Here is a 25,855-nt window from a genome sequence, read left to right as displayed (position 1 = left end):
TTTCCTCATTTCTCCCGCCCAAAAGCCAGATCTGTGGAAAGATCTACATAATTTAAAGCACATTGAATGCTCACGACTTTCCCAAAAGAATCATGGGAATTGTAGTCCGTCTCCCCAGAGCGCTACCATTCCCGGCACCTTTAACAAACTGCAGTTCCATGGATTCTTGGGGGTGGGGGGGTGGGGGGGTGGGGGTGGGGGTGGGGGTGGGGGTGGGGGTGGGGGTGGGGGTGGGGGTGGGGGTGGGGGTGGGAAGGCAATGTGCTGTGGATGTGTGTTGATGGTGCTTTAAAAGTATGGATCTGCCCTTTTGTGATCAACACTTCTTAGTGATGGATTCACCAGCTCCCACTAGCAACTTGTGGGTAATAGGGAGAGAGTGGAAAATAGGGCAAGCTAAAGTATTATTAATAAAATACCTAGGAACTTTCACATGAACAAAGAAAATAAAAAATCTTGGTCCCTTCGACTGCCTTTCCTTTTCAAACAGCAGTCATTTAAGCCCACACTAACGTCAGTGGATCCCAGAATTCCCCCCGTTTCCCCCTGAGTCGGCCTTACATGCCACCTAAACACCAGAAAGCAACTGCCACGGAGGGTCTTTTTCCCAGAGAGGAAGCCGCCCTCCTTGCTGTGGCAGGCAGAGGTCTCTGTGTTGCCTCCCAACAGTGTCATTCATATGCTCCGATTACAGGGATCAAAATGACAGCCTGGCTCTCAGGAGGTTTCTGTGAGATGGAAACTTTGCAGGTTGGCCTTTCCTTTGTAAATAAAACCTGCTCTCTCTCACACGCACTTCTCCAGCTACATTCAGAGTGAAGACAAAAACCAGTAGCTAAAGAACGTAAAAACTGCTTGTTAACCTAACAGGACCGTGAGCAGTCGTGTTAACAAAGAGCAGCCAATGGCCCAAGTCCAGGCCTACCTAGGCCACATTCACACCTTACATTTAAAACACCACCACACCACTTTAAACAATCATGGCTTGCCCCAAAGAATTCTGGGAGCTGTAGTTTGTGAAGGGTGCTGAGCGTTGGTAGGCCGTCCCTATTCCCCTCACAGAGTTTAAAATTCCCAGAATGGTTTAAGGATCAGTCCCCCTTTCCCACCCCCTTCCAACACCTCCTGGCCCCCTTAACAAACTACATGTCCCAGAAGTCTTTGGCGGAAAGCCACAACTGTTTAAATTGGTTTCGTGGTGCTTTCAATGCATGGTGTTGATGTGTCCACTGCAGGGAAGAATCTCATTTCCACCTTTCATTGCAAAGTTGTTTTTTTCAGATGCAAATGGTGGGGCAAATGGTGTCCCACAGTGGCTAAAGAGATGCCTGTGGAAAGCCCACAGACAGGACATGAGCACAACCGCACTCTCTCACTCATGCTCCCCAGCAGCCAGGATTCAGAGGCTTGGATACTGGAGGCATCGTGAGGAGGAGCCAATGATGGCCTTATCCTCTGCGAATCTTTCTAACCGCCTTTTAAAACAGTCACGCTTAACAATGTACTCTGTGAAGAGAAAGGACAGAAGAAAGGAAGTAATGTGGGACTTTCAGCAAATTAGGAACCCTATTATGTTTTGCTCCAGTGCTGGCCTAGACGTCCACCCACTAGGTCGACCTTTGATATACAGGCTTTCTCCCATGAGGAAGTGGGGAAAAGTTTTGCCGGGGGAATTTGCCAACTTAAATCTCCCGATTCGACATCTCTTAAGAGACACAGACAAATACATGTATGGTGAACATCATTTCATATACGCACACACACACACATATCCATTACAGTATTGGATCATTTTAATTGCTTGTTAACCCCCACATAGTGGGGAGAAAAGAATAATAACAAACCGCCCTACCAAAGTTAAGCCCCCACCCGTGAGAAGAAGAAAAAATTCCAGTTACATTCATCAAGTTTATTTGGAGGTCATTAGTGCAGGGGTTGGGAGTCAGTCCCATCCCCTTTCACTACACCTCCGGCTGGCTAGAAAGGAGCCATAGAAGGCTGTTGAGAAAGTGGTCCCTTCCTTGCCCTAAATGTCCTTGGTCGCCCTCTGAAGAGAGGTGGCCAAAGAACCTAACACAACTCCAAAGAAAGATGGCAGATCTCCCTTCCCAGGGTAAACAAAGAGAGGAGGGGAAACAGCTGCCTTCGGTTCTGTTAAGGGTTTAAGAGGAGGGGTGGTGGTGTCAAATAGAAGTTAGTGTTTTGTGGGCTGCCTCTTACATTCAACTCCCTGCTACAGTGGTCTCACTGCTTTCACATACACCCCCACCCTGGCTGAGCAGACCGTAGAAAGACGAGGAGCAGCAAGCAAGGCTTAGTGTTCTCTAAGTGGCTTCTTGTGAACCACAGGCAAAAAGGGGCTGCAAGTTCAGGAAGAGAGGGTGGCTTCAAAGGGGTCAGGGGGCTCCCATTTAGCAGGAGAGAAGTGTGTGGTTCAGCAGAAGACACAAAAAGAGTGGAGAGAGAGAGAACAACCCTAGAAATTGGGACACGACTCTTGGCCCCACGGCTTGAAGGAAAGTTGGTGTGGAATGTGCATTTCCCCAGTCCACTCAGTGCCCCACTCATCTCTCCAACCCACACCAGTATCTCTCTCCCCATCACTTCAGACATGTTCCGGAACCATGAGCTGCAAAGGGATGGGAGTCTTCAGTGTTACTGCCCCAGACTGGCAAGCAGGGTAGTGCAGAGGTGTCCCCAGTCTCTGGGACAAGTGGTTGGAAAAGTGGAATAGAAGGGCCTCCCCAAAAAGGAACAAGGTGGAGAGGATGGTGGGTCCTTGTAGGGGAGGAAAGGCTACATCACTTCTCAACCCAAACCACACCAAGGGTCCTGTAGCCAAGCTGCTCCTTCTGGATGGGAGATGCAAAACAGGCTGGCAAAACCAGGCCTATGCAGGTGGGTGAGGAAGGAAGGAAGGAAGGAGGAGGTCAACATTCAAAAGGTTGCATGGACAGCAGCAGAGGATCATGGGGAGTGGGCAAGACTTGCCACCCAAAGGCTCATTAAAGGAATATATGGTACGTGTGTGCCAAGGCCTAGAAGAGCAGAGGGAGGTTTTAAGCAGCTTGCCATCTGGGTGGCTGGAGGGGGCACTGCAAGTCAGAATGCCCACCCACTACCCACACAGACAGTAGCCCCGATCCCAAGCCTCAGGGTCCCTCTTTGCAGCAAAGGGGCAGAAGAGAACGAGAGTTACGTCAGATCTGCGAAGTGCTCCCACATCCTGGGTCAGAACGCTGTGATCTTCACCTGGTTCACGCCGGTGATTAGATTGGCCACTGAGTGGTGGATCTGCCCCTGGATGGGGCCGTACTCCACTCTCTCTCCATCAATGGTGAGGATGCCCTTGCGAGTGAGGGGCTCGATGCGGAAGGCCCGGACGGGAATGTGGATGAAGTGTGGGCACTCCATGTCAAAGTGAGTGCCCTTCTCCGTGGCCAAGAACAAGCGGATCAGGGCTGCCCGGGAGATGCCCGCCTTGATGTAGAAAAGATGGATGAGGCCGTCGTTGAAGCAAGCAAAGGGCGCCATGAACAGGTCGGCTCCCAGGTGAGACTGGTAGATGGCCAGCACAGAGACAAAGTCCTCCTCCACTGTCACCCACGACTTGGGCACCGGCTGGTCCAGAGGCGCCAGGAACTCGTCTGGGGGGCCGTGCACCTGCCGGGGAGACAGCGAGACGGCAGGCGCAGTCATGGGCAGCCCGGCCTCCCGCGTCTCCCTGCGGTCAGCCACGAGCTCCTCCGACAGGTTCTCGAAGCTGAAGCTGGAAGAGTGGAAGCTGGAGGAAGAGGGTGGGGAGCTGGGCGAGGGGGTGGGCTCGTCGGCAGGCTCCACCTCCTGGAAGCAGAGGGCGTGGCGTTCCTTGCACAGGCCCAGGTCAGAGACGGTGCGGTGGAGCGGCCCATGCTGGAAGGGGAGGCTCCCGTTGGCCGCCATGGTGATGCTGCGCAAGATGGGGCGGTGGGCTGTGCCCTCCAGGGCAGGCAGGTAGGAGAGGCGCCCCCGGTAAGTGTTCAAGGAGGCCAGACGGACCATCGTCCCCAAGGTGAAGCGAGCTGGGCCGATGTGCCGGAACTTCTCGCTCTCAATGTCCACGTCTGAGATGAAGCCCCAGGCCACGCTCAGGAAGGAGAAGGAACGGGAGCCCGACGCGGTTGTGACTGACACCAGGTCCAAGGGGGTCACCGCCCCATGGCAAAGCAGGAGGGTGCAGTTTGTGAGCAGCTCCTGGCCCAAGGTCTGCTCAAACCTGCCCGACAGAGCGAGAAATGTGTCAGGGTTGGAGAAGCTCACTCGCCCATGCAATCAAATGGTGAGAGGCTCCGAAGGGGGGGGGGGGACAAACACTGCCACAATGTGGGGTGCAGAGGCTGCATCTGCCACAGGCAACAGTAGCACTTACATTTCTGTTTAGCCGGAGAACAATAGCCATATGTGCAAAACGAGGAAGAAAGATATAAATAGCTCAGGGCCGTAATACCTCAAGGACTGCCTCTCTCCATATGAACCTACCTGGACCCTGCGGACATCCTCTGAGTTGGAGACACACTTTTTAGACATGCATCATTTTGTGACACAGTAATTCAGTTTTCCTAGCAAACTGGAGGTTAAATTAACCCCTTTCCAGCCCCAGAGGAGCATGGGGAGGGTTTGTGCAACTCACCTACACGCTGCAGCTGACACACTAGCATATTGCAACACAAAGTTTGGGAAGCTCTGTTATACACCTTTAGATGTCAGGCAAAAATGTTCCTCTTCAACCAGGCCTTTGGCTGATTGACATCTGATGCCGTTTTAAATGTGTTGTGGAAGGGGGGGGCGGGATATTGATTTGTTGTTCTTATTTTTACTATGCATTTGTGGTTTTTATATTGCAGCTTTATGCTGTGAACCACCCTGAGATCTATGGATGAAGAGTGGTGTGTACAGTCGTACCTTGGAAGTCGATCTCGCAGCCAATCAGTAGCCACGGAAGCCCCGTCAGACATTCGGCTTCCAAAAGAACATTCGAAAACTGGAACACTCACTTCCAGTTCTCAATTGTTCGGGAGTTGGAACGTTCGATTTCCAAGGCGTTTGGGAGCCGAGGTACGACCGGACTAATATAAAGTGTCCCAGACACAAGTGTAGCTTGAATGCTGGACTACACCTGGGTAGACCCAGGTTCGAATCTACATCCATCCAAGAATCTCACTGGCTAACCTTAAACCAGTCCCTCTCCTTCAGCCTCAGCCTATACCTCACAGGGTTGGTTTGTTTATTATTAATTTTTTATTAAACTTTCATAACTCACAGGGTTTGTTTCGAGGCTAAAAGGGAAAAATTGTGTATCCTGCCTTAAACTTCTTGGAGGAACGGCAGGATGAAAGCAGAATAAATAATGACCATGATTATGGTAATTAGTTCTCAGCATTGGCCAAGCTGCTGATGTAACTTGCTCCCTACCCTTGAAAATGCAAAATTACTTGCTCAAAATTACTGCAGCAAGTAGAACAGTCAGTTCTGAAACTCCAATCTGGCCTGGGAGCCCTGCCAACCAGTACCAGGTGAGTGGGAGCCTAATTAGCTAAAGAAGTAACACTCTGTGCACGTTTGCAGGGATTCTTAAATGTATCACCTTTACATATCCAAAAGTAGAGATCAGGTCCGGCTGAAGATGGAGCCCCAAGTATAGCCTACTCCCCTGCTTCCCAGAAGTGGTGTGGAGCAGAGCCCGTGTGGTGCAGCGGTTAGTGTACTGAACCTGGGAGTCCCGTGTTCAAATCCCCGCTCAGCCATAAAAGCTCACTTGTGTGACCTTGGGCCAGTCACTGCCTCTCAGCTTAAGCTGTGAGGGTGAGAACTGTGTGCGTGTCACCTTGAGCTCCTTGGAGGAAAAGATGGGGTAAAAATTGTACTAAATAATACAATCACTGCTGCGGTTTCTTTGTAGAAAAGCTTTTGTAGTGCAAACACAACCCAAAAGCAGCAATGTGAAGCAACTTTGGTAACAACAAATACAAATTTAAATATATATTTTTTAAAAAATAAAAACAAGCAAGAAGGTGGACTAAGCACACCTGTTAAGCTTTCCCACTTACCCAGCTCTGAAGTTTATGGCTGCAGCTACTGCATTTCCAGACCCACAAGGGAGAATACCAAGGGGCATTTTTATGGCTTCTTCCCAGTCCGGCCGTTCCATCAAGCCATTAATAACCTGGAAGGAAGGAAGGAAGGAAGGAAGGAGGAGATAACCTACATACCTACATAACCTACAATCCTACATAACCTACAATCCTAATAATGCAGGAAATGGGATATGTGTTGGGGGGGGGGGGACACCCAAGAACAGCAGTCTGCAAATTCATGATCCAACAAACCCAAAATTCTCTCACTTAAGGAACTGGGAGAGCAAAGAAGCTTCTGTAAAGACAGCTGGACCTTCCGCTTTTGATCCATTCCAGCAAAGTGCCTTGTAAAGGGAGGGCTGGGGGGGGGGGATTCTAGGCCTGGTTCTCAGGGAAATCGCAGGTCCTGGGCCCTGAAAAGTCCCATGAAGACTAGAAACTCGGGGGGGGGGAGGGAGATGAAGAAGAAGAACTACACCAGGGCATTCACACACATGCCCCAAAGCAATGAATTGGGTCTTATGTGCCACAGTTCTAAGGGAGCACAAAAGGGCAACTCAGGAGACAACTAACAGGAATGGGCCCTAGTGAGTAGCCTAAGGGGAAGGTTCCAGGAGGCTGGAAGGCCAGTGCTTTGGCTAGCACTTTGTGAACAATACCTCATATAGCAGCCCATCTCCTGAAATGGATACAATGCCATCCCACTCAGCCAAGTTGATGTTCTGTACCAGCTCCCGGGCATGGTTCTGTCTCTCTGGGCCAGAAAAGGAATAAATAGCATACAGATTAGTAGCAATCCAAAGTCACACTCCCACCCGAAGAAACTGATTCAGTGGCTGACCACCAGGAGACAATTTTGACCTTTTCTGTATGTCCTGTCGTAAGCGGCTGTCTACAAGTGAATGGAAACAGCAAGCTGTTTGGGGGAAATTATTATTGTTGCTGCTGAAATTATATTTGCAAGCATGTGTGTGTGTGTGTGTGTGTGCACGCGTGTGCATGCATGTACATATACATTATACAAATATAAACGCATGGGCATCACAATTCATTGCTGCTGTGATTGAAAGCTTTGAGGCCATACATTTAGAAGATGAATATACATTTAACTTTCTAGCATTTAACGCTAATGATTACTTAGGAGTTAAGAGCTATTTAAGTGCTCAAGAAGCTTTGCATACCTTCTTTCCGTAATCTAGGATTATTACCCCCTTGTCACAGGTTGATGCGCAGAGGGACTGAGGCTGCTGTTTGCCTAGCAAGTTGGTGGCTGAGGCAACATTTCAACCAGGAACTTATGGCTCACAGGTTCTATGGCTCTTGCCTAGCCGCCACCACCACCACTACTGCTGCTGCTGTTTTTTGTTTAAACAAAAGTAAGGTAAAGGGATCCCTGACCATTAGGTCCAGTCGTGACCGACTCTGGGGTTGCGGTGTTCATCTCGCTTTATTGGCCAAGGGAGCTGGCGTACAGCTTCCGGGTCATGTGGCCAGCATGACTAAGCCGCTTCTGGCGAACCAGAGCAGCGCACGGAAACGCCGTTTACCTTCCCATCGGAGCGGTACCTATTTACTTGCACTTTGACGTGCTTTCGAACTGCTAGGTTGGCAGGAGTAAACAAAAGTATCTGTTCCCAAATATTGCTGTGTTCCCATTTTCAACTGAATTTCACTTAAGTACTTAAGGGCAGCCCAGCTAGTTCGGTAAAAAAAGAGCCCCACAACAAATGCATGACGATGACAGCAGCCCTCCCTTTCTGTAGATCCCCCGGTGTCTTATATTCAAAGATAGACTGCCCCTAAACATGCTGGCTCCATTGAGCTAGTATGGCTCAGAGTCACCAATAAGAACCAGCCTCCTCCAATTTGTCTACTCCCCCCCCAACTCCACTTTTGAATCCATCTACAGGCTGTGTTTCCTCTCCCCACATCCACAGGAAGCACTGATGGCCACCAAGATAGATGGCTTTGAAACAGAATTAGACAAATTCATGGCCACGCTCTGCGTGTTCTTACCCCCCACGGCATCCATTCCACTTGCCCCTTGAAGGCCACCTTCCTTCTGCTGCCACCTCACCTGTCTGGATCAAGTTGAAGCCGATGTCCGCCTCCGTGATCATGGGGAGGATGTGATTCTGGCACCACTGCAGGGCATTGCCCTTGCCCCCAAAGGGGTTCAGCAGCAGGAGCAGGCGACGGGGACGGGGCAGGAGGCTGCGGCTGATCTCTGGTTTGAGGGGAGAGAAGAGGGTGAACAAATCAGGTGTTGCATTTCCCCTGTTGGAGCTGCATCTGTAAGCTGGTGCAAAACGAGAAGCTGCCTGTGTGGTAAAGCTGTGCTGATTATTATTATTATTAAGGCACCAAGAACCAGCTTCACACATTACTACAGATCCGGGGAAATTCTGACCCTCCTGATAATGTTGAACTCCACTTCCCATCGGCTCTGACCATGGGCCGCACTATCTGGGGCCAATAGGAGTCCAGTCCCATGGGAGGGGGCTGGCTCCTCAAGGACCGCCTCTCTCCTTTGTGTGCCTCCTCCACAAGAGGTCTGGAGGGGGCCAACATGAGAATAGGCCTTTTCTGCAGAGGCTCCCCATTTGTGGAATGCTCTCCCCAGAGAGGCTCACCTGGTGCCTTCATTATACAGTGGTACCTCAGGTTAAGTACTTAATTCGTTCTGGAGGTCCGTTCTTAACCTGAAACTGTTCTTAACCTGAAGCACCACTTTAGCTAATGGGGCCTCCCGCTGCTGCCGCACCACCGGAGCACGATTTCTGTTCTCATCCTGAAGCAAAGTTCTTAACCCAAGGTAATATTTATGGGTTAGCGGAGTCTGTAACCTGAAGCGTCTGTAACGTGAGGTACCACTGTACAACTTTTAGGCACTAGATGAAAACGTTTCCCTTCAACCAGGCCTTTGGCTGATTGACATCTAATGCCCTTTTAAGTGTGCTGTGGGAGGCGGGGATTGTTGGGTTGTCTTCGTTTATATTTTTTGTATGTCTTTTGTGTTTTTTATATTGTAGTTTTATGTTGTGAGATCTACAGGTATAGGGCGGTATACAAATTTAATAAATAAAAATAAGTAAATATCTGCATGACACATTTGACAGACATACCACAAAACCGATTTCAGAAGTGCTCGTGACACTGCAAGACATTCACACAGCAAGTGTGCATTCCCATGTGACATGGGTAGCTGGGAGTTCATGCCCTAACAATGTAGTCATATCTTGGAAGTCAAACGGAATCCATTCTGGAAGTCCATTCGACTTCCAAAATGTTCGGAAACCAAAGCGCGGCTTCTGATTGGCTGCAGGAAGCTCCTGCAGCCAATAGGAAGCCGTGAAAGCCCATCGGACGTTCAGATTCCAAAGAATGTTCGCAAACCAGAACACTCACTTCTGGGTTTGAGGCATTTGGGAACCAAAACGTCCGAGTACCGAGTACCAACGTCGGGATCCAAGGTACAACTATACATCAGAGGCAAATGCCCAGACTGTGGTCGTTGCTAGCTTTCGCCTGTGGAGGCTTGCTGATCCCAGATGCCTGCTGTGAATGCCTGGAAAACTAAAGTGGAAATCTGATCAAAGAAATCTAGTCAATAAATTATACCAAGTCTGAACTGATTCCGTCTACCTGGATGAATAAAACAATAGTTCTGAAGATGCTTTCTTTGTTTTGATAGTTGCTCTATGTAATTGTCTGAGCAGAAGCAAGCCTTACTTGGTGCAAAAGAAGCAGGAAATGCTTCTCCTGCAATGGCACAGCCTCCACCCATGATTTTTCCATAAGCGCTTGTAGTAAAAAATGGTTTTCTCAAGCCAGTGTCACAGAGGGGTTTAGCGTGCTGGAAAGACCCAGGTTCAAATCCTCACTCGGCCATGAAATTGACCATGTAACCTTGAGCAAGTCACTCTCACTCTATCTCACCTTACTTCACAGGGTTGGTGTGAACATTAAATGGAGGTGGAAGAAGTAAAAGGCCCTTGGAGGAAGGGCAGGATGAAAATGTCGTCAAAGTAAGCACATAAAAAAATAACATTTTTATAAGGCATTCTCCACCCAGCTGAGTCAAACCAGCCATCTTGTGTGTCTAAAGGACCTTAGGTCTGTTCTTTCCCTCTGTTTATTCAAAGTGATGTATTTTTAACTTTATTTTTTATTCAAGTTCTTACAAAGGAATAAAGAATTCTTTAAAAACCATGTTTTTAAAAGGCTGGCTGACCTTGTTTCCAAACCTGCTGACACTTGAGCCTGATCAACAGATTTATTTATTTTTAATATCTACTAATGTAGAACATTTAATCTGCTAAACAGTGTAGCCCCAGTGAGCACCACAAGAGAAACAAGGGGGGATGCTGACATTCACACAAATACCATTTCCAGTTTTCATGGGTGGGGCTGAAAGCGTTCATGTATTCTTAGACATTAACCGGCAATCCCAGACACATTTTCTGTTCATCACTGGGATGTACAAGGTTCGCTGTGACACACACCCACACCCTGGAAAGCTCATATTTGCAGTGGCCTCTAGTTTAAAGTCACTTGTTTCTACAGTGACTTCTTATGGTGCTGCAATATGCGGCTGACTCTGGGGAGGGAGCTGCCACTTAGACCACAAACAGATTTTCAGGAGAGTTAAAGGTGATACTGAGAGCCATCATTTCCTGTGGTTTTCATTCATGTATGTGCTTTTTTCAAAAACCATGGTCTCACCTTTGCTAGCCTTTACAGGGCATCGAAACCCAGAAATAATGTTTAACCACAAATAGTGTAATTGAGACAGAAATAAAAACTGTGTTTGCTCACCATGACTAATGATAGCTGCCATGCCACCTTCAGCTTTCAGGGCGGGGGAAGTATCACTCCTCCTCATCCTTATATAGGTGCCTTATATAGGTTGCTTGTCTTTTTAAAGCCATTCCTTACAAGAGTATCAACCCTCGCTAACCTGCACACCCAGCGCCTTCCTCTTAGCTGAGCCACACCATACATTTAAAGCAAAGAAACTGTAGCTCAGCCCTCAGAGAACTAGAATTCCCAGAACCCTTTTAACTAAACTACAAAGTCTGGCTGAGAAGAAGGTAACAGGCTGGCTTTGGCTCCAGGGCTGCAATGCTGTGGCAGGGGAAAAAACAACCCCGCAAGTCCCAGGATTCTCTGGGGGAAGCCACGTGTTTTTAAAAGCATGGTGTAGCTCTATAGTCTCCGCTGGAATCATCTCGAAATGCTGACTGTTCCTGGCATGAGGCTGTGACCTAGAAATGGGAATCCCCACCACTAGACTTCCCGCTAGTTTTCCAAGGGCAAAAACACACGAGATAAAAAAGCACCCAGGCAGGCAGGAAGCCTTAATAACTAAGGAAGGAAGCTCTGCAGCCTGAGGCTCCAAAATAACTAATCCATCTTGGAAGGCAGATACTAATTTGGAAATACCCACAGAGCATAACTCGTTATGCCGAACGGGAGGCCAAACGTGCTCTGGGCTGTACCTAAAATGAAGGTAGCACTTCTCTGTGCTGCCAAGGCCGCGGCCAGTTGCTTTCAGTGGTACTTTCAGGTACCTTGAACTCCTTTCATAATTCTGGAGAGAACCCCCAACGAGCAGAACTTGTGCCCATTTCAATACAAAGAGGAACAAGATGAACTTTAAAGAGATGTAGAGATAGAGCATTCATCCTCAGGGTATTCCTCTGAGCCAAACTTCAAAATTTTGGGATACTTTGGGGAGGTGAAGGCATTAGGGGTCAAAACAGCGAGAGACAATTTAAACATTGCAGGGGGTTGGGCTGGATGACCTCAGGGTCCCCTCCAAGTCTACAATTCTATAATTCTCTACAATTTCCTCCCTGTTGTAATAGTTTTGTTGCTGACAGGGGGAGCAGAGAAGAGAGTTCAATCCTCCCTCACTGCCTTCTCTGATTCCATTTAATATCCACCCTCCCTCACCCAACCAGGAATTTGCATTTTTAAAAACTGTCATCTTACATATAAAGAATATAAGGGACTGGAGCTCCCCCCCCTTTTTTTTAAGCCTCTGGGTCCAGGGAGGACCTCTTTAAGAGGTGGGCATAACTCACTCCTGAAGTGAGGCATCGCCCACTTCACTGACCCCTTTCACTAGCCACAATGGGCAGGTAAATCAAGAATATGTAAAATATGTAGAATATGTGGACTGCAGAGGAAGGGTTTTGTGCGTGGCCAACCTTTGTGACAAATAAAAACATGTTTAATGGAAAACAATAGTCAGGGATATGGAAAACAAGTCCTACAAGGAAAGGCTGAAGAGCACGTTTAACCTGAAGATAAGAAGGCTAAGGGGACTCATAATAAGACAGAAAAATTTGTTCTCTGAGGGCCCAAAGGTCAGGACTAGCTCTCATGAGGTAAAACTGCATTCCTGAATCTGGCGTCGTTAGACTCCAACTCCCATCAGCCCCAGCCAGCGCAGCCTGTGGTAAAGGATTATGGGAGCTGTAGTCCAACAACACCAGAGGCCTATATGCCCCCAAGTGAGACAGGCCACAGGGAGAAAAATGCTTCACAAGAAATGATAGCAGCAACTTTGTTCCCCTTCCTTCTTGTGTTGAGGGCAGAGTATGCATACAGGTATCCAGTTTTATGAGAAAACAGTGGGAAAGGCACGTGCAGGAGATACCCATGGGAATGTTTTGCCCTGAGAATGAATGCAATCTGCGAGGAGCCTTTGCTGATGAAGAGGCAGGCCTGTGCAAACAGGAACTTGGCTCCGTCCTCCACGGGGTTCTGGGGAATGAAACGAAAAGCCGCCTGCACTGCAATCTGGGACACAGATGAAAGAGCGCATAATTTGCATGGCACATGAGGGAGATCAGGACTGCTTAGGGTAATGAGAGCCGAGGTTGCACAGATAGATGTGCCATCTCTGAGTGCCTTCTGGCGGTTCCCTCACTGCAAGAAGTGAAGTTGTAGGGAATGAGGTAGAGGGCCTTCTCGGTAGTGACGCCCTCCCGGTGGAGCGCCCTCCCATCAGATGTCAAGGAGATAAACAACTACTACAGAACTTCCTGTATTGGGAAGTTTTTTAATGTGCGGTGCTTTGCTGTGTTTTTATTACATTGTAAGCCGCCCAGGAGTGGCTGGGGCAACCTAGTCAGATGGGCAGGCTATAAGTAATATATTATTATTAATGCATTATTATTATTATTATTAAGGCCAGGAAAGTTACCATCTCTACAATCCAGGCTGAGGAAGGATGGAGAGTTCGGCCACCCCTGCCACTACATTACCATGCTTGGGGTGTTGCAGGAAGGGACTGTTCTCCTTTAAGGGCAGACTCGCTTTCTACACTGGGCACAGAGGAGTGCTCTGGCTATCCTTTGCCGGCCCACCTGCTGCGCCACCAGGGCAGGGCTTGGGGGTTCAAGACCCAGGGGGCATCGCTCCATTGGGCGGGCAGTAGCGCACGCACACACAAACCTGCTAAAGGAAGCAAGGCTGTGTCACCATGTTCTGAAGGGAGTGAAGGACTCCACAAGGCCATCTACAGGCTCTGTTCAGTCCAGAGACAAAAATTAGCTGTACACTTCTGCATGAACGGAATTGGAGTCTGCTGAATCAGGCCAATGGCCCACCTTGTCCAACATCCTGCTCTCACCGCAGCTGAGCCTGTAAAGTGGACATGAGAGCAACAGCAACTCGTGCCATTTGTGATTCCCAGCGCCTGGTATTGAGAGGAATGGTGCCTCTGACAGTGGAGGTAAAAAATGAAACCACTGTGGCTAACAGGCACTGATAGTTCAAAATATAAGGTGGCTGGTGGTTGTTGTTGCTGCTTTTCTGCAAAGCTGCCATTTATTCTGGGGGCGCCGTGGGGGAAGAAAAATAAAAAGTGCCACAGTTTGGGGTGGGGAAAACAGCTATAAGTTTGTAATGTCACACAACCTAATCAGGGCTTCCTTGCAAGAGACTCTGAGTAAAGGGAGACATTAGGCAAAATCGGCAATGGGGCACTGACATCCAGTGTGGCACAGCGGTTAGGGTGCCAGACTAGGATCTGGGAGACCAGAGTTCAAATCCTACTCAGCCACAAAACTTCCTGGGTGAACTCTGAGCCAGTCACCGTCTTTCAGCCTAAACCTACCTCACAGGTTTGTTGTGAGGATAAAATGGAGGGGGAGAACCCCCCCCCCCACTGGGAGCGCCTTGGATGAAAGGTGTGATTTATACACATAATAACAAACAGAATTGCTTCCTGCAGTTTCTTTGTAGGGAAGCTTACTCAGCACAAACACAGCCCCAAAACATTGGTGAGAAACTACTTATTCATTTCCCTGGCTCCCTAATACGTCTTGTCCAGGTTTAAGGAGGCCCTTGGCTGTGTGTGTTGTCACAGTCACCACCGCAACTTGGCTGCTGCGAGCTTACTGGGTGGCAGAGGTGGTTACCCAAAGAAGCCCGAAACAAACTATATCAAGTGCTCTGAGCCATTGCTGGAAAGTTAGCATGGGTGCCCTCCTTCCCAGTGCAGGGATCAGCAATTGTGGGGGGGGGGGGAAGGGGGTTGGAGCCAGGTAGCTGCAGGAGAATGCCAGGTGCTGACATCAGGGCCTGGGGCTTGTCTTCATCCCTGGACTATGGAAGCCTGCAGGAAGGATCAGCGCCTTTTCTTAAAATCACTTCAGTGCCCCAAAAAATTGGCTTCTGAGAGGTTTGCAATGTAGAAAAACCAGCTAGGCAAAGAGTAACCTAAAGAAAACAATCCCAATCAAACACTGAAGTATAAACACTCAGAATTAAAGTATGCAAAACCATCATTAGCAACCCATGATTAAAATGAGTCCTTTCAAACACTACAGTAACAAAGACAGGAGACTATGTGTGCTTAGCCAGGGCACGGCTATGATTGGTGGAGGGGGAGGCATTGCTGTACAACCATGATCTGTACAGCAGGGAAGAGGGAACTGCTGCTCCATCTGCTCACTCTTAGGATCTGGCCATTGGCCATGCTTGCTGGGGCTGATGGGAGTTGTAGTTCAGCAACATCCAGAGGGCCAAAGGTTTCCTCCACCTGCTATGGGTAGTTGCTCGGAGCAGAGAAAGCAGGAGCTGCTGCAGAACCAGGGCACCCCAGGGACCCACAAGGGTGGGGCTCTTGGCAGCTACCTAGCAATGCCCACCCCTGATGCTGGTTCCGATTCCCAGAGGAGGGGAAAAACAACAACATGCAGCCAGAAAATGCAAATAGGATCTACAGAGTAATAACGCAAGAGACGTCCTCCAGCATTCCTGGAAATATTGCCAGTGGGAATTACGTAAGGACTGTGTTGTGCCCATGGGCCAACCTTGTGCCCATGAACAACAGAGAGAGTGAAAGCATTCACAATGATGGACAAATAGTCCCAGGAGTTTCAACACACAGGAAGATAATGATCCCCGAGTCCATGTGGATCAAGGCAACCCTTCAGGCAGGTCTTATGCCATTCTCAACCCACTGTTTTGGAACACACTATACACAGAAAAGGAATGTGGCTCCCTAAGCCAAGCATAGGCAAACTCAGCCCTCCAGATGTTTTGGGACTACAATTCCCATCATCCCTGACCACTGGTTCTGCTAGTTAGGGATTATGGGAGTTGTAAGCCAAAACACCTGGAGGGCCAAGTTTGCCTATGCCTGCCCTGAGCAAGCTATTGCCCACCCCTGTCCTATAGGCCTCAGCTGGTGTAATTCAAGGGTATGATTGCACCCTTAAGTGCTTCATAAGTAACAATTAGCATCCTGCCTCTCTTGCAAAATTATCAGAGCAGCCTACACTCCCATAACCCCCAGAGAACACAGTCCAGGGACAGGGATGGTGAGAGCTGTTGTTTTGCAACATCTGGGGAGCCAAAGGTCCCCCACACAGCCGTGCATGTAGAAGAGGCCTGCCCAACAGGTCGATCTCCTGATCCTGAATGATCTATCCCCCCCCCCAAAAAAAGCTCAACTTTGGCTTTCCAAAGTTGATCACTGCCAAAAAAATTTATAGTGGGAGTAGATCGCAGTCTCTTGGGAGCTGTACATGCCTGATGTAGAAGTTCCCAATCATACCACCTAATTCTGCCAGGCCCCTTCAAGTGAGCTGTGAAGTTGTTTTGGCAAAGCCAAGGCCAATCTTCAGCTCATGGCAGACACTGGACAGGGAGAGCCAGAACACTGACCAGACCCAACATAAGTCCTGTTTCTAAAAGTTGGCAGGTGCCCCTGCAGAACTTGTTAAGATGGTTTTGGTGTTTCTCCAGGAAGTGTTTAGCTTTTTCCTATTTGCTTTTGGCACACTTGTGGGGAAAAAGACAGACAGACACCTCTCACTCTCACAGTAATAAAGAAAGATATGCAGCCTGGATTCCATCACATCCTTTGATAAAACCACCCCACACAAGTCATGTGAATGTTAATTTGTTCCCAACCAGGTGCAATTCTGAACAGTGATAAGACATCAGAATCCACGCTGAAACATCCTGGCCTCCCACAATTCATAGTCTTTCTCACAGTTTATTTGCTACCACAATCACATCTTCCCTTCTAGATCTCTTGCTCAGTCCCATTCATTCCCAGGCCACCTATCCACATTGCTGCCTGACGTTCCTCTCTGGTCTGCTGAGGCCAGCCACTTCTCAGCCTCCATTAACCTAGCAGCACTCATGGGTGCTACCAAGGAGTCTTCCAGACACGGTTGGACTACAGCTCCCATCAGACACAATGGCCAATGGTCAAGGATGACGGCAGTTGCAGTCCAACAACACCTGCACGGGAACTGTGGAGATGGGCATATTATTGCCATGTTAAGTGGGATGAAAGGCAACCATTTTGTTACTCTTTAAAAATCAACTAAATCTTTAGATTTAAAGACTTTTAATACCTCTAATCATCATGAGGGTATCATGAAGCCTGTTCCACACACAAACAAAAGCAGAAATCCCTTAAGAATGCAAGCTTGCATATTAGTAACGCTTTTCAGCACAAGAGGCCACACAAAGAGGGATATATATATATACACACACAGCAACAAGGAACTGGAAAAGAGATGCTGTCTTAAATAAATCCAAAGTGCTTTGAACTTGGCTTTCACACACACTGAGTTTCCAAGCACCAGGTTAGGCCTAGAGGCTCTATTCAATGGCAGGGGCAATGAAGATATGTCCTTCTCCACTTGGGTGTTTAGAGTCCCCTCCTACTAAAATATAAACTTCAGGGGTTAAAGCCACTAAATATTTTATTTCCATTCTGGTTCAGCTGCAGCCGAGGTGGTTCCAGCTTCAGGCCAATCAATGCTCAATAACCAGTTTTGCACACATAAAGAACTGGCTTCGTTCCGGTTCACGTGAGAAATATTAAAATAGAAAGGTGCAATTGTTATAATCACAGTGCAGTGAAGAAAACTAATACAGTATGTTAAGTGTTGCAATTAAGTGTCAGCAGCCGAAAGTACTACGCAAGCAAGCAAGAAAAACAATGGAGTACTTAAAACTTGTGCACTCTTTAATTTAAAATGACACAGAGACTTTCATAATAGGTAAAGGGGGGGAGCACAGGTTGCCCATCTAGGTATACAACTGGAAGTATCTGCTTTGACTCTGAGGCAGTAATGCTTCTGAACACCAGTTGCTGGAAACCATGGAGGCAGGGGGAGTGTGTGCTTGTACTACTTGTGGGTTTCTCACAGGCCATTGTGAGAACAGTGCTCTTGACTAGACAGACCACTGGCCTGACCCAACAGGCCTCTTCTTATGCTCTTATCACTTCGGAAACATATTTTTCATGCTATCATGCAATTTCCTTGGAAATGGTGTTGTGGCTTTCCCCACTATGGTTTCCAGCTGACACTTTGCCTGCTGTCCCACAGAAATCTCTTATGGCAAACTGTTTAGAGACCGCAGTAATTTTTCAGTTGCCCCTTTTGCAGAGCAGCTCCCAGCTTCTGAACTGGTCCCCACAGCCATTGCTAGCGATGTAAAGGAAAGGATTCTGCAGTTCAAAGCTATGCCAGACTGAGCGCCATTTTGTAGGGCTATTCGCAGCGGGTTTAGAATCGCAGAATTGTGGACTCGGAAGGAAGGGACCCCAAGGCTCATCTAGTCAAGCTGCCTTCCGTGCAGGAATCAAGAGTGAAATGATCCCCACAGCTGGCTATCCAACCTGTCAAAAAGCCTTCAATGAAGGAGATCCCACCACCTTCTGAGGTAGTCCATTCTACTGTCAAACTGCTCCTACAGTTCTTCCCAATGTTTGTCTGGAATCTCCTTTCTTGTCATTTGAATCTGCTGCTTCGTGTCCTCCCTCCGCAGTCACAGAAAAACAAACTATGGATCCATCTTCCATGAAACGAACAGCCCTTCGTATACTTGAAGATGACTGACATATTTACTTCTCAGTCTTCTCTTCTCCAGGCTAAATATACCCAAGTCCCTCAACCGTTCCTCACACTAACTGTAACCCTTCCGGCAGGGACATTATTGTTTGGTTTCCTAGGTGCTTGGCTACACAGTCAACAGGTCAAGCAGCCTAATGTTCTTTTTTTTTAACAGCACCATCAACAACAGCAACAACCAGGAGTGTGTGTGGAGGACAGTCAACAGCCTTGAAGTGGTGAGCCTCTTTTCAATGTCTTCCAGACTTCACTGTGTATCCACCTTCTTAAGCCTACCCAGCTTCTCTCGAACAGATGAACATGAGAACTCTTCTCCTGGAACTTCTGTGGCAAACTTCACCTCTTTTCAACCAAATCTGGCCAACTCTCCGCAATGGCAGAGCATAGGCCGTAGCAGCACCCAGGACCCAAGTGTCTGGTTACTCAGGAGGGAACGCTGCCCCTTAATATCCCTCATTGCAACCGTTATTGGAACAAGTAGTCCACCAACAATAAGTTGTATACCTAAATTACCAACAACAGTGCCATATGAAGTTTGGTTGCACAATCCAACATCGTGCCTGTTTGATCAATTTCACCCCCAGTGGTATTGTTTGTATAGGCTGAAGGTCCAGGTGTGCTGCACCTCGGGCAGGAACAGACTGCCAACACTGCACAGTCAAATACCCCCCCCCCCCACACACACATTTAATTCTGTTTATAAATCTCCAATCTTCTATTATGATGCCTTTCATAACAGAAGGTCTAACCAGCGCGCAAAGAGGTTGCATGGCGGCATGGGGGAGGGGCTCTGCAGTGGGCAGCAATGGTGCCCTCCCCCTTTCCCTTCCTCCAACAGATACTCTGCAAATGCTTAGGTTGGTCCCTACTCCCTTGTCAAGGTTTGAGTTCACACCTGCTTGAATGGACTCCATTAAGATCCTTATTCCATTTCCCATTTTCCTATGTCCCCAATCTGAGGTTAATCTGGGGCTTTGTCTTACACTAGCAGCCTTGCGTCTGCCATTGCTCAGGAATTCTAAGAAACCAAAAAAATAATAAACTAAACTACCAGCGAAGTTTTAAAATAGGTGGTTAAAAACAGTGGCTTTCAAAGGTTCCATCCGCCATCTTGCTTCAAAATGGCAACCCATTATATCCATACATAAGATAAAAACCTGCTCCTTGACCTCAGGAATCATCATGCCAAAGTTGGTTACAATATCTTAAGTGAAATCCAAATGCTTTCCAAAATACATAGTAGATTCCCATGCCTGTTCTCAATGTACTGTATATGTAAAGTCCATGGGATAGACACGAAATATGTCCTAAAGCACCCATCTTGTATTGTGGAGTCCTCTTCACACAGATGCCTCAGGTTCAGCTCTCCTGATCACACCCCTGTAAAAGAGGAAGGAGGCCTACTCTACAAAAGCACCAGCATGTGGTAGGAACGAAATGCTTAAGAGATTGCAAGGTGGGCAGGATGAACTGTGTACCACTTCAGACCAGCCTTTTATTTAAGCACTAGCCTGGGTAGCCAAAGGCGAAAAGGAGCTGCATTGCAGGTGAGTGAGAAGACTAGCGGATGGAGGACAAAGGAGTCTCTCTCTCCCCTGTGCCCAGCAGAGAAAGCAAACGCACTGCAAGCGGAGGAAAGCTGCCCTGGAGATAGGCAAATATTATGCTGTTAATCCCTTTTAATAGATTGGCCAACGCAAATGAAACCAAGCAAGTATTCACATTGAAGACAAGGCCACAAACACACAAGCATACGAGAGTTGCCAAACCTGCAGTGTAAGTAAAGGAGGCACAGCCCTGACAAATGGCTAAGATCTGTAAAGTTTTGACAGGTTGAGGAGAAAAGCAATGTTTCAGCCACTCCCTTGGCCCCGCTTGCTTTTCTTTCCTAACTTCCAGGCAGGGTTAGAAACTCAGACATATAAGCTAAATGGCTCCTTCAACCAAGGTTACAGTAGCCAAAACGGAATGTCTAGTTGTCATTTGGGGGAAAGATGGTGCTAAAGTCTTATTTTTCAAATGATGGACTGACTGTGATTGATTATCAGTTAAACATCTGGCTAGTTCAGATGACAACCTTGAGCTAGGCTAAAAGCTTCGAGAAATTAAAAGAAGAAAAGTCACTTTGTCCAGGGATAGCCCACATATATATTGGCCTATTCCGACCTCTTTTTCTTAATGGTCCATTCATAACATAAGGAGATTCTTCACAACTGTGAGCAGGACAGTGGGTTGGGGCAGGTGAAGACAAGTAACAACAATTAACTATAATGTCATTTATTGCTCCTGCTCAGGCTGCACAGAAAAAGAATTTCAGTTCCTGAAATTTATGCTGACTGTGCAGATAAAATATAACTGATAGAATTCTACAGGATGTGGTATTAGTTTGTGAAAACAGTCAAGATCCCCAAGCATGCACCTCCAGATAGTGGAGATGTCGGGCACTATTCTGGCACCCAGGCGTAGTCACTTGGTCTCAAGTGGCTGCTAGCCAAGGGCAAAATGCCCCAGGCTAATTCCGAACACTGCTTCCAGGCCCACCTACCCACACTGCAGCATTTCGTCGTCGGCCCCCCCTTGGAAATGGAGGGCAAGTCTTCAACACTTAGGGACATGGCCAAGGTGGGACTGCATTTACCACCTCACAGTATCCAGCGCGAAAAATAGGTCTGGGAGCCTCTCAAGGATGTCCCAGGTGACCACCTGCCGACTCAAACTCCCACCAAACTCAAGGGAAACTACTAAGATCTGAGATCTACAAAGTCCTGCCCTGGGCCACATTAAAGCAGAGGTGCTGAACTTCTTTTTTTCAGGCAGAAGAGCCCAGATGGGAAGAGCCCATTTGGAACCAGCATGTCAGTGGTTGGTGCAGCCAGAAAATGAGTGTGGCAACACATGCATACACACATACACCCACCCAGCCCAGCACATAGCAGAATGGTGGTAACTGGTGTTTATCCATCTAGATAGCTGGAAGGTATGACTTGTCCTGCATTCACTTCATGCATTTTAGCGGAGCATCAGAATATGATCAGTTGAAGGAAATGTTAGCAAAATGCATTTTCGCTTCCTTAATTGGGGAAGTGAAAGCAGACACCAAGGATTTCGGGTACGGAAGATTCCAGAGCTCTATTTCTAACAGCACAGGGCTGGGCTCCCGACACTCCAGCCAGCCTTGGTCAAAGGTCAGGGATAATGAGAGCTGAGGAGTTCAGCAATATAGAAAGAAACAGATATGTCCCATCCCTGCCTCACAGGAAAAGCCAGTCCCACAACCAGCCTGCCACTATCCCAGGTGTATGCAGACATAGCCTGTGTAAGTAAAGTCCTATACAGTACCCAGAAATGAGCACATTTGAAGTTCAAAGGGACTTATCCCAGGTAAGCATGCACAGAACTGCAGTCTTTATTTTTATTTTTTAAAGGAGTCATGGGAGATTTTTCTCTACGTGGTTCCCATCCACTTTTACATCATAAGTATGTGTAAATCAAATGCTGGGTTCAGTTATCAGTCTTGTCTTCCTCTTCCTGCTCTTCAGGTAGAAAGATTTGGCAGGGGGGCGGTGATAAATGATAATTTGACAGCACCACTTTTATTGTTTTAAAAACTCATTCTATCATCTCATTATTCGTTGTTGTTTTTAAAAAAGGCACCACCTACTTTAGAAGTTACACTGGTGTAGATGAGGTTGATGGTAGGCGAGTTTGTGACATCACACACATTGGGCAATCTGCGCTGTGCACTACCAGCTTCTGCTGCAAACGTACAGACCTTATTCTGCCCATGAGCTTACCCCTCAAATGTTGTTCGACTCCCAACTCCCACCATCCTCAGCCAGTATGGCCAATGGTCAGTGAGAGTGGGAGCAGTAGCCCAGGAACATTGGAGGGCACCATGTTGGCTACCCCTGCTCTGAGACAGAGGGAAAAAGAGGGGGAACTTCATTTGAACAGAACGCAGCAAGAGCACTTTCAGAGCATCTCCGCCTTTCAACTAATGTTATGAACTCCCTACACACCCCGTTCTATAAAGCCAAAAACTACAGTGGTGCCAGAGGCAAGCATCTTACGAAACTCTGAGTATTACAATTATTCTCATGTTATGTACAAGTTTAGTACAATAATCCTCTGCCCTGCAAGATAAGCTGGGTCATTTAGTAAGTATCTCATTTAATAAGTTAATAAAACACTGCAGAAGCTAAGGGTTCCAAGAATCATAGGGAGGGTCTGGCAGCATTACTGATTTAGGAGGATGGAGTCCAGGATATCTCCACCTAGGCCAGCCTGTGCTAGCCAGGAATCCTCCAGATCTTTCAGACCACAAACCTCACCAGCCACAATCAGTCCAACAGCTCTCTAAGTCAAGAGAGAGATTGTGGGGATAGACAAAACATTATAAAACTAAGGGATTTTGGTATCTAGGTCTCCTGAGTTCTTGAAGACATTATTAGGAGCAGAGACACAGTAATAAATCTATTTGATTTTGTGGAGGAGAGTGTTAGACAAACTCTACATATTTGGCTTTTTTAAAAACACTTCCCTATTTTGGAGGGGGTGGGGAGGTGCATATCAGGGGAAGGACTAGCATTGAACACCTCCCTGATGGGTCAATTTTCTACAAGCAAGAAGGATTTTATAGGTGAAGCATTACAAAAAATTGGTGATAACCCACCTACAATCTGAAGCATCAGAGTCTAGGAAAGGCTACCACTTGTAAGTAGTGAGGACTCGATAGTTTCTCTAGGCAAGAAGCAACACTCAAAGGATTGTGCAGGGCATCCCTTACCTGTTTCGCTCGAGATGGGGATCCCCAAGACCAGGCACTTGATGGCAGCTGCCCACCTCTCAGCCACTTTAAGGTTATCCTCGTAGCACTCTGCGCTGTCCACCTGAAAGGTCCTCGCAGTCCGCTGCCGCACCCGCCCAGAGCTCACCGCCACCTTCCTCTTCTTCAGCGGGTAAGCGTAGACACTGAAGAAAGCTGACTGGTTCGCAATTGTGTGGCTGCGCATCGTGTGGCAACCCACCACATCAATCAGCTGCAACACCGTCCGGTGATCTGTATCTGGCTTGGGCACCAGGCGCTGGATATGCAACTCTGTCCGTGTGAGGCTGAGGGCATAGCGGGTCCCCTTCGGAGGGTGGGCACCAAATTCTCCATGTAGGAGAGTCTCAGAGCCTTCCCCACATGCCCCCAAAAACATGTTCATCTCACTACGGAGCCCCAGCTTTGCAGTTTTGCTTTTCACCTTTTGCTAAGCCTGTCAACAGCTGGTTGCAACTCACTGCAACCGAACCCTTTCCCTTTAACCTCTCCCCCAGAAGCAGCAGATTTAAAGAAGAGGATTTGAAAATCTTTTCATTTCCTTAGAAGATTAAGTGGCTCATGCAGCCCTTTAAACCAAGAAACTTCCTCCACAGCTCAAGCTGCCCAACCGTTTCCCAGGGTTTTCTCTTTCTTCATTGAGCAAGATCCTGTGTGTCAGTAAACAAACAAACAAAAAGTTTTAAAGGGGGGAAGTGTATACACACACACTTTTCTCCTCTTGCTTCTTCACAAAAAGAATGCTATGAGGCAGGGCCACATCAAAAGCCTACAGGACCAAAAACCAACCTGTCTGAGCTACTAGATTTAGGACAAGAAAGAAAAAAAGGAAGCCCTGCTATCTGCGTAAAGGCCAGGGGAGAGAAATGAGATAAAAGCTAACAAAGGTTTTTTAAAAATGTTTGCATTCCCTAGCAAATAGGTACTTTTCAGGTGTTTTCAAATAATATGATTTTCACCTTCAGGCAAGGAGCTGAAGAATGTAGTCCGGAAGGTGTCCCAGCTATGAGACTCTCATGAATCCAAATGAGTCACTGAGGATATGCAGCTCTCACTGGGAAGAGATCCCAAGTCCAACAACTTAACCAAGGATGCCAGAGAAGTTTTAGCTGTTCAGGTGATGGTGCTAAGGAGGGAAAAGAAGGAAACAAAAGAAATGTGGAAATACTATTTGGAAAAGGCTGCCTTTAGGACTTGAGCTAGAGGCCAGGTTTGGAGGCTGTCGGCTTTTTAAAAGAACGACTTGCCTAGCATTTCATACCAGCATACTTTGGCAGCTCAGCTTTTAAAAGAGCTTAAGCTATGATCCGTGGGACGCAGGTGGCGCTGTGGGTTAAAGCCTCAGCGCCTAGGGCTTGCCGATCGAAAGGTCGGCGGTTCGAATCCTTGCGGCGGGGTGCGCTCCCGCTGCTCAGTCCCAGCGCCTGCCAACCTAGCAGTTCGAAAGCACCTCCGGGTGCAAGTAGATAAATAGGGACCGCTTACCAGCGGGAAGGTAAACGGCGTTTCCGTGTGCGGCTCTGGCTCTGGCTCTGGCTCTGGCCAGAGCAGCGATGTCACGCTGGCCATGTGACCCAGAAGTGTCTCCGGACAGCGCTGGCCCCTGGCCTCTTAAGTGAGATGGGCGCACAACCCCAGAGTCTGTCAAGACTGGCCCGTACGGGCAGGGGTACCTTTACCTTTACCTTTAAGCTATGATCCAGATTGTATATCGCCTTCACCACCTAACACCACTATTTTAAACGAGTGGGGGGCAAGTTAATTCACCACCACAAGACAAGTTAATTCACCACCACAAGCTTATTAATGAAATCGAAAGGACGGGAAAGAAAGGCTTTTTTTCTAAAGTGCTATAAAAACGTAGTGCAAATGCAGCGGGACTATGAAGTATCCCTACCACCACACACCAAAAAAGGAGGCGCCCAACTCACCCCCACCTGGCGCCTTTGTCCAAAGCATACAAGACCACACTGAGGAGAATCAGTGCCTGCTTGGAGTCGGTGGAGCAGAGTCTTGGAAGAGCGAGCGGCGGGGATGGGGGGCAATAAAGGAAAACCAGCAGCTCCGTGCACTTTCGAGCGCCTCCCTGCGACACCTGACAGGCGACGGTCCCCGGCCCCGCTCAGCAGTTCCTTTTCCCTGCCATCCTCTTCCTGTTCGCTCTCCTCTTCGCCCGCCCGCCACCCCCCTCTCTCTCTCTCCCTCCCTCCTGCCTCTCCCAGCTCCACGCTCCTTCTCGTGCTCAACTAGGAAGTGCTCTGTTTTCTACCTAGAGGGAGGGATGAGTCGGGTGGAAAGGGGGCGGGGAGAGTTCGCCCTTAGCCTATGAGAGAGAGACAAGGCCTTTCGCCGGCCCATTCAGGAATGCCGCCCCTGCCCGCCGGCGAGTCAGATGCGGCGGCATTGGTAGCAATGGGTGGAGGCTGCCATATTTGTTCAGGGCAAATGTGTGGAGAGGCAGCGGAGGGGGCCATCTTCACTAAGGGAAGGGAGCCGTAATATTAGAAGGAGGCCGGGTT

General features: G+C 48.1%; 1 protein-coding gene across 4 annotated transcripts; it reads right to left on the bottom strand.

Moving 5' to 3' along the window:
- Positions 1 to 1,775: 1,775 nt before the first annotated feature.
- SPHK2 (sphingosine kinase 2) lies at positions 1,776 to 25,689 on the bottom strand. 4 transcript variants are annotated; one of them, XM_079951094.1, is made up of 6 exons: positions 25,268 to 25,689; positions 23,298 to 24,462; positions 8,191 to 8,340; positions 6,773 to 6,867; positions 6,087 to 6,202; positions 1,776 to 4,255 (listed from the first exon to the last, which is right to left on the bottom strand). In XM_079951094.1, the coding sequence occupies exons 2-6, from the start codon at positions 23,719 to 23,721 to the stop codon at positions 3,232 to 3,234; spliced, it is 1,809 nt and encodes a 602-aa protein (XP_079807220.1). In that variant the 5' UTR covers positions 23,722 to 24,462; positions 25,268 to 25,689; the 3' UTR covers positions 1,776 to 3,231. The 4 variants fall into 4 exon arrangements, with proteins under 4 accessions (XP_079807220.1, XP_079807221.1, XP_079807218.1 ...); XM_079951095.1 differs by having other exon boundaries at positions 23,298 to 24,445; XM_079951092.1 differs by having other exon boundaries at positions 23,298 to 23,986.
- Positions 25,690 to 25,855: the final 166 nt, after the last annotated feature.

This window comes from Podarcis cretensis (assembly GCF_951804945.1).
Source record: "Podarcis cretensis genome assembly, chromosome: 13".
Classification (NCBI taxonomy): Eukaryota; Metazoa; Chordata; class Lepidosauria; order Squamata; family Lacertidae; genus Podarcis; species Podarcis cretensis.
This window is presented reverse-complemented; position numbering and strand designations above follow the sequence as displayed.

Excerpts from the sequence above, each read along its gene's own strand:
- SPHK2 (XM_079951094.1), bottom strand. The coding sequence starts at position 23,721 with ATGAACATGTTTTTGGGGGCATGTGGGGAAGGCTCTGAGACTCTCCTA. Across the intron at positions 8,341-23,297 it reads CCCCATCTCGAGCGAAACAG|AGATCAGCCGCAGCCTCCTG; the intron begins GTAAGGGATGCC and ends CCCTCAAACCAG. Across the intron at positions 6,868-8,190 it reads CTTCAACTTGATCCAGACAG|AGAGACAGAACCATGCCCGG; the intron begins GTGAGGTGGCAG and ends TTTCTGGCCCAG.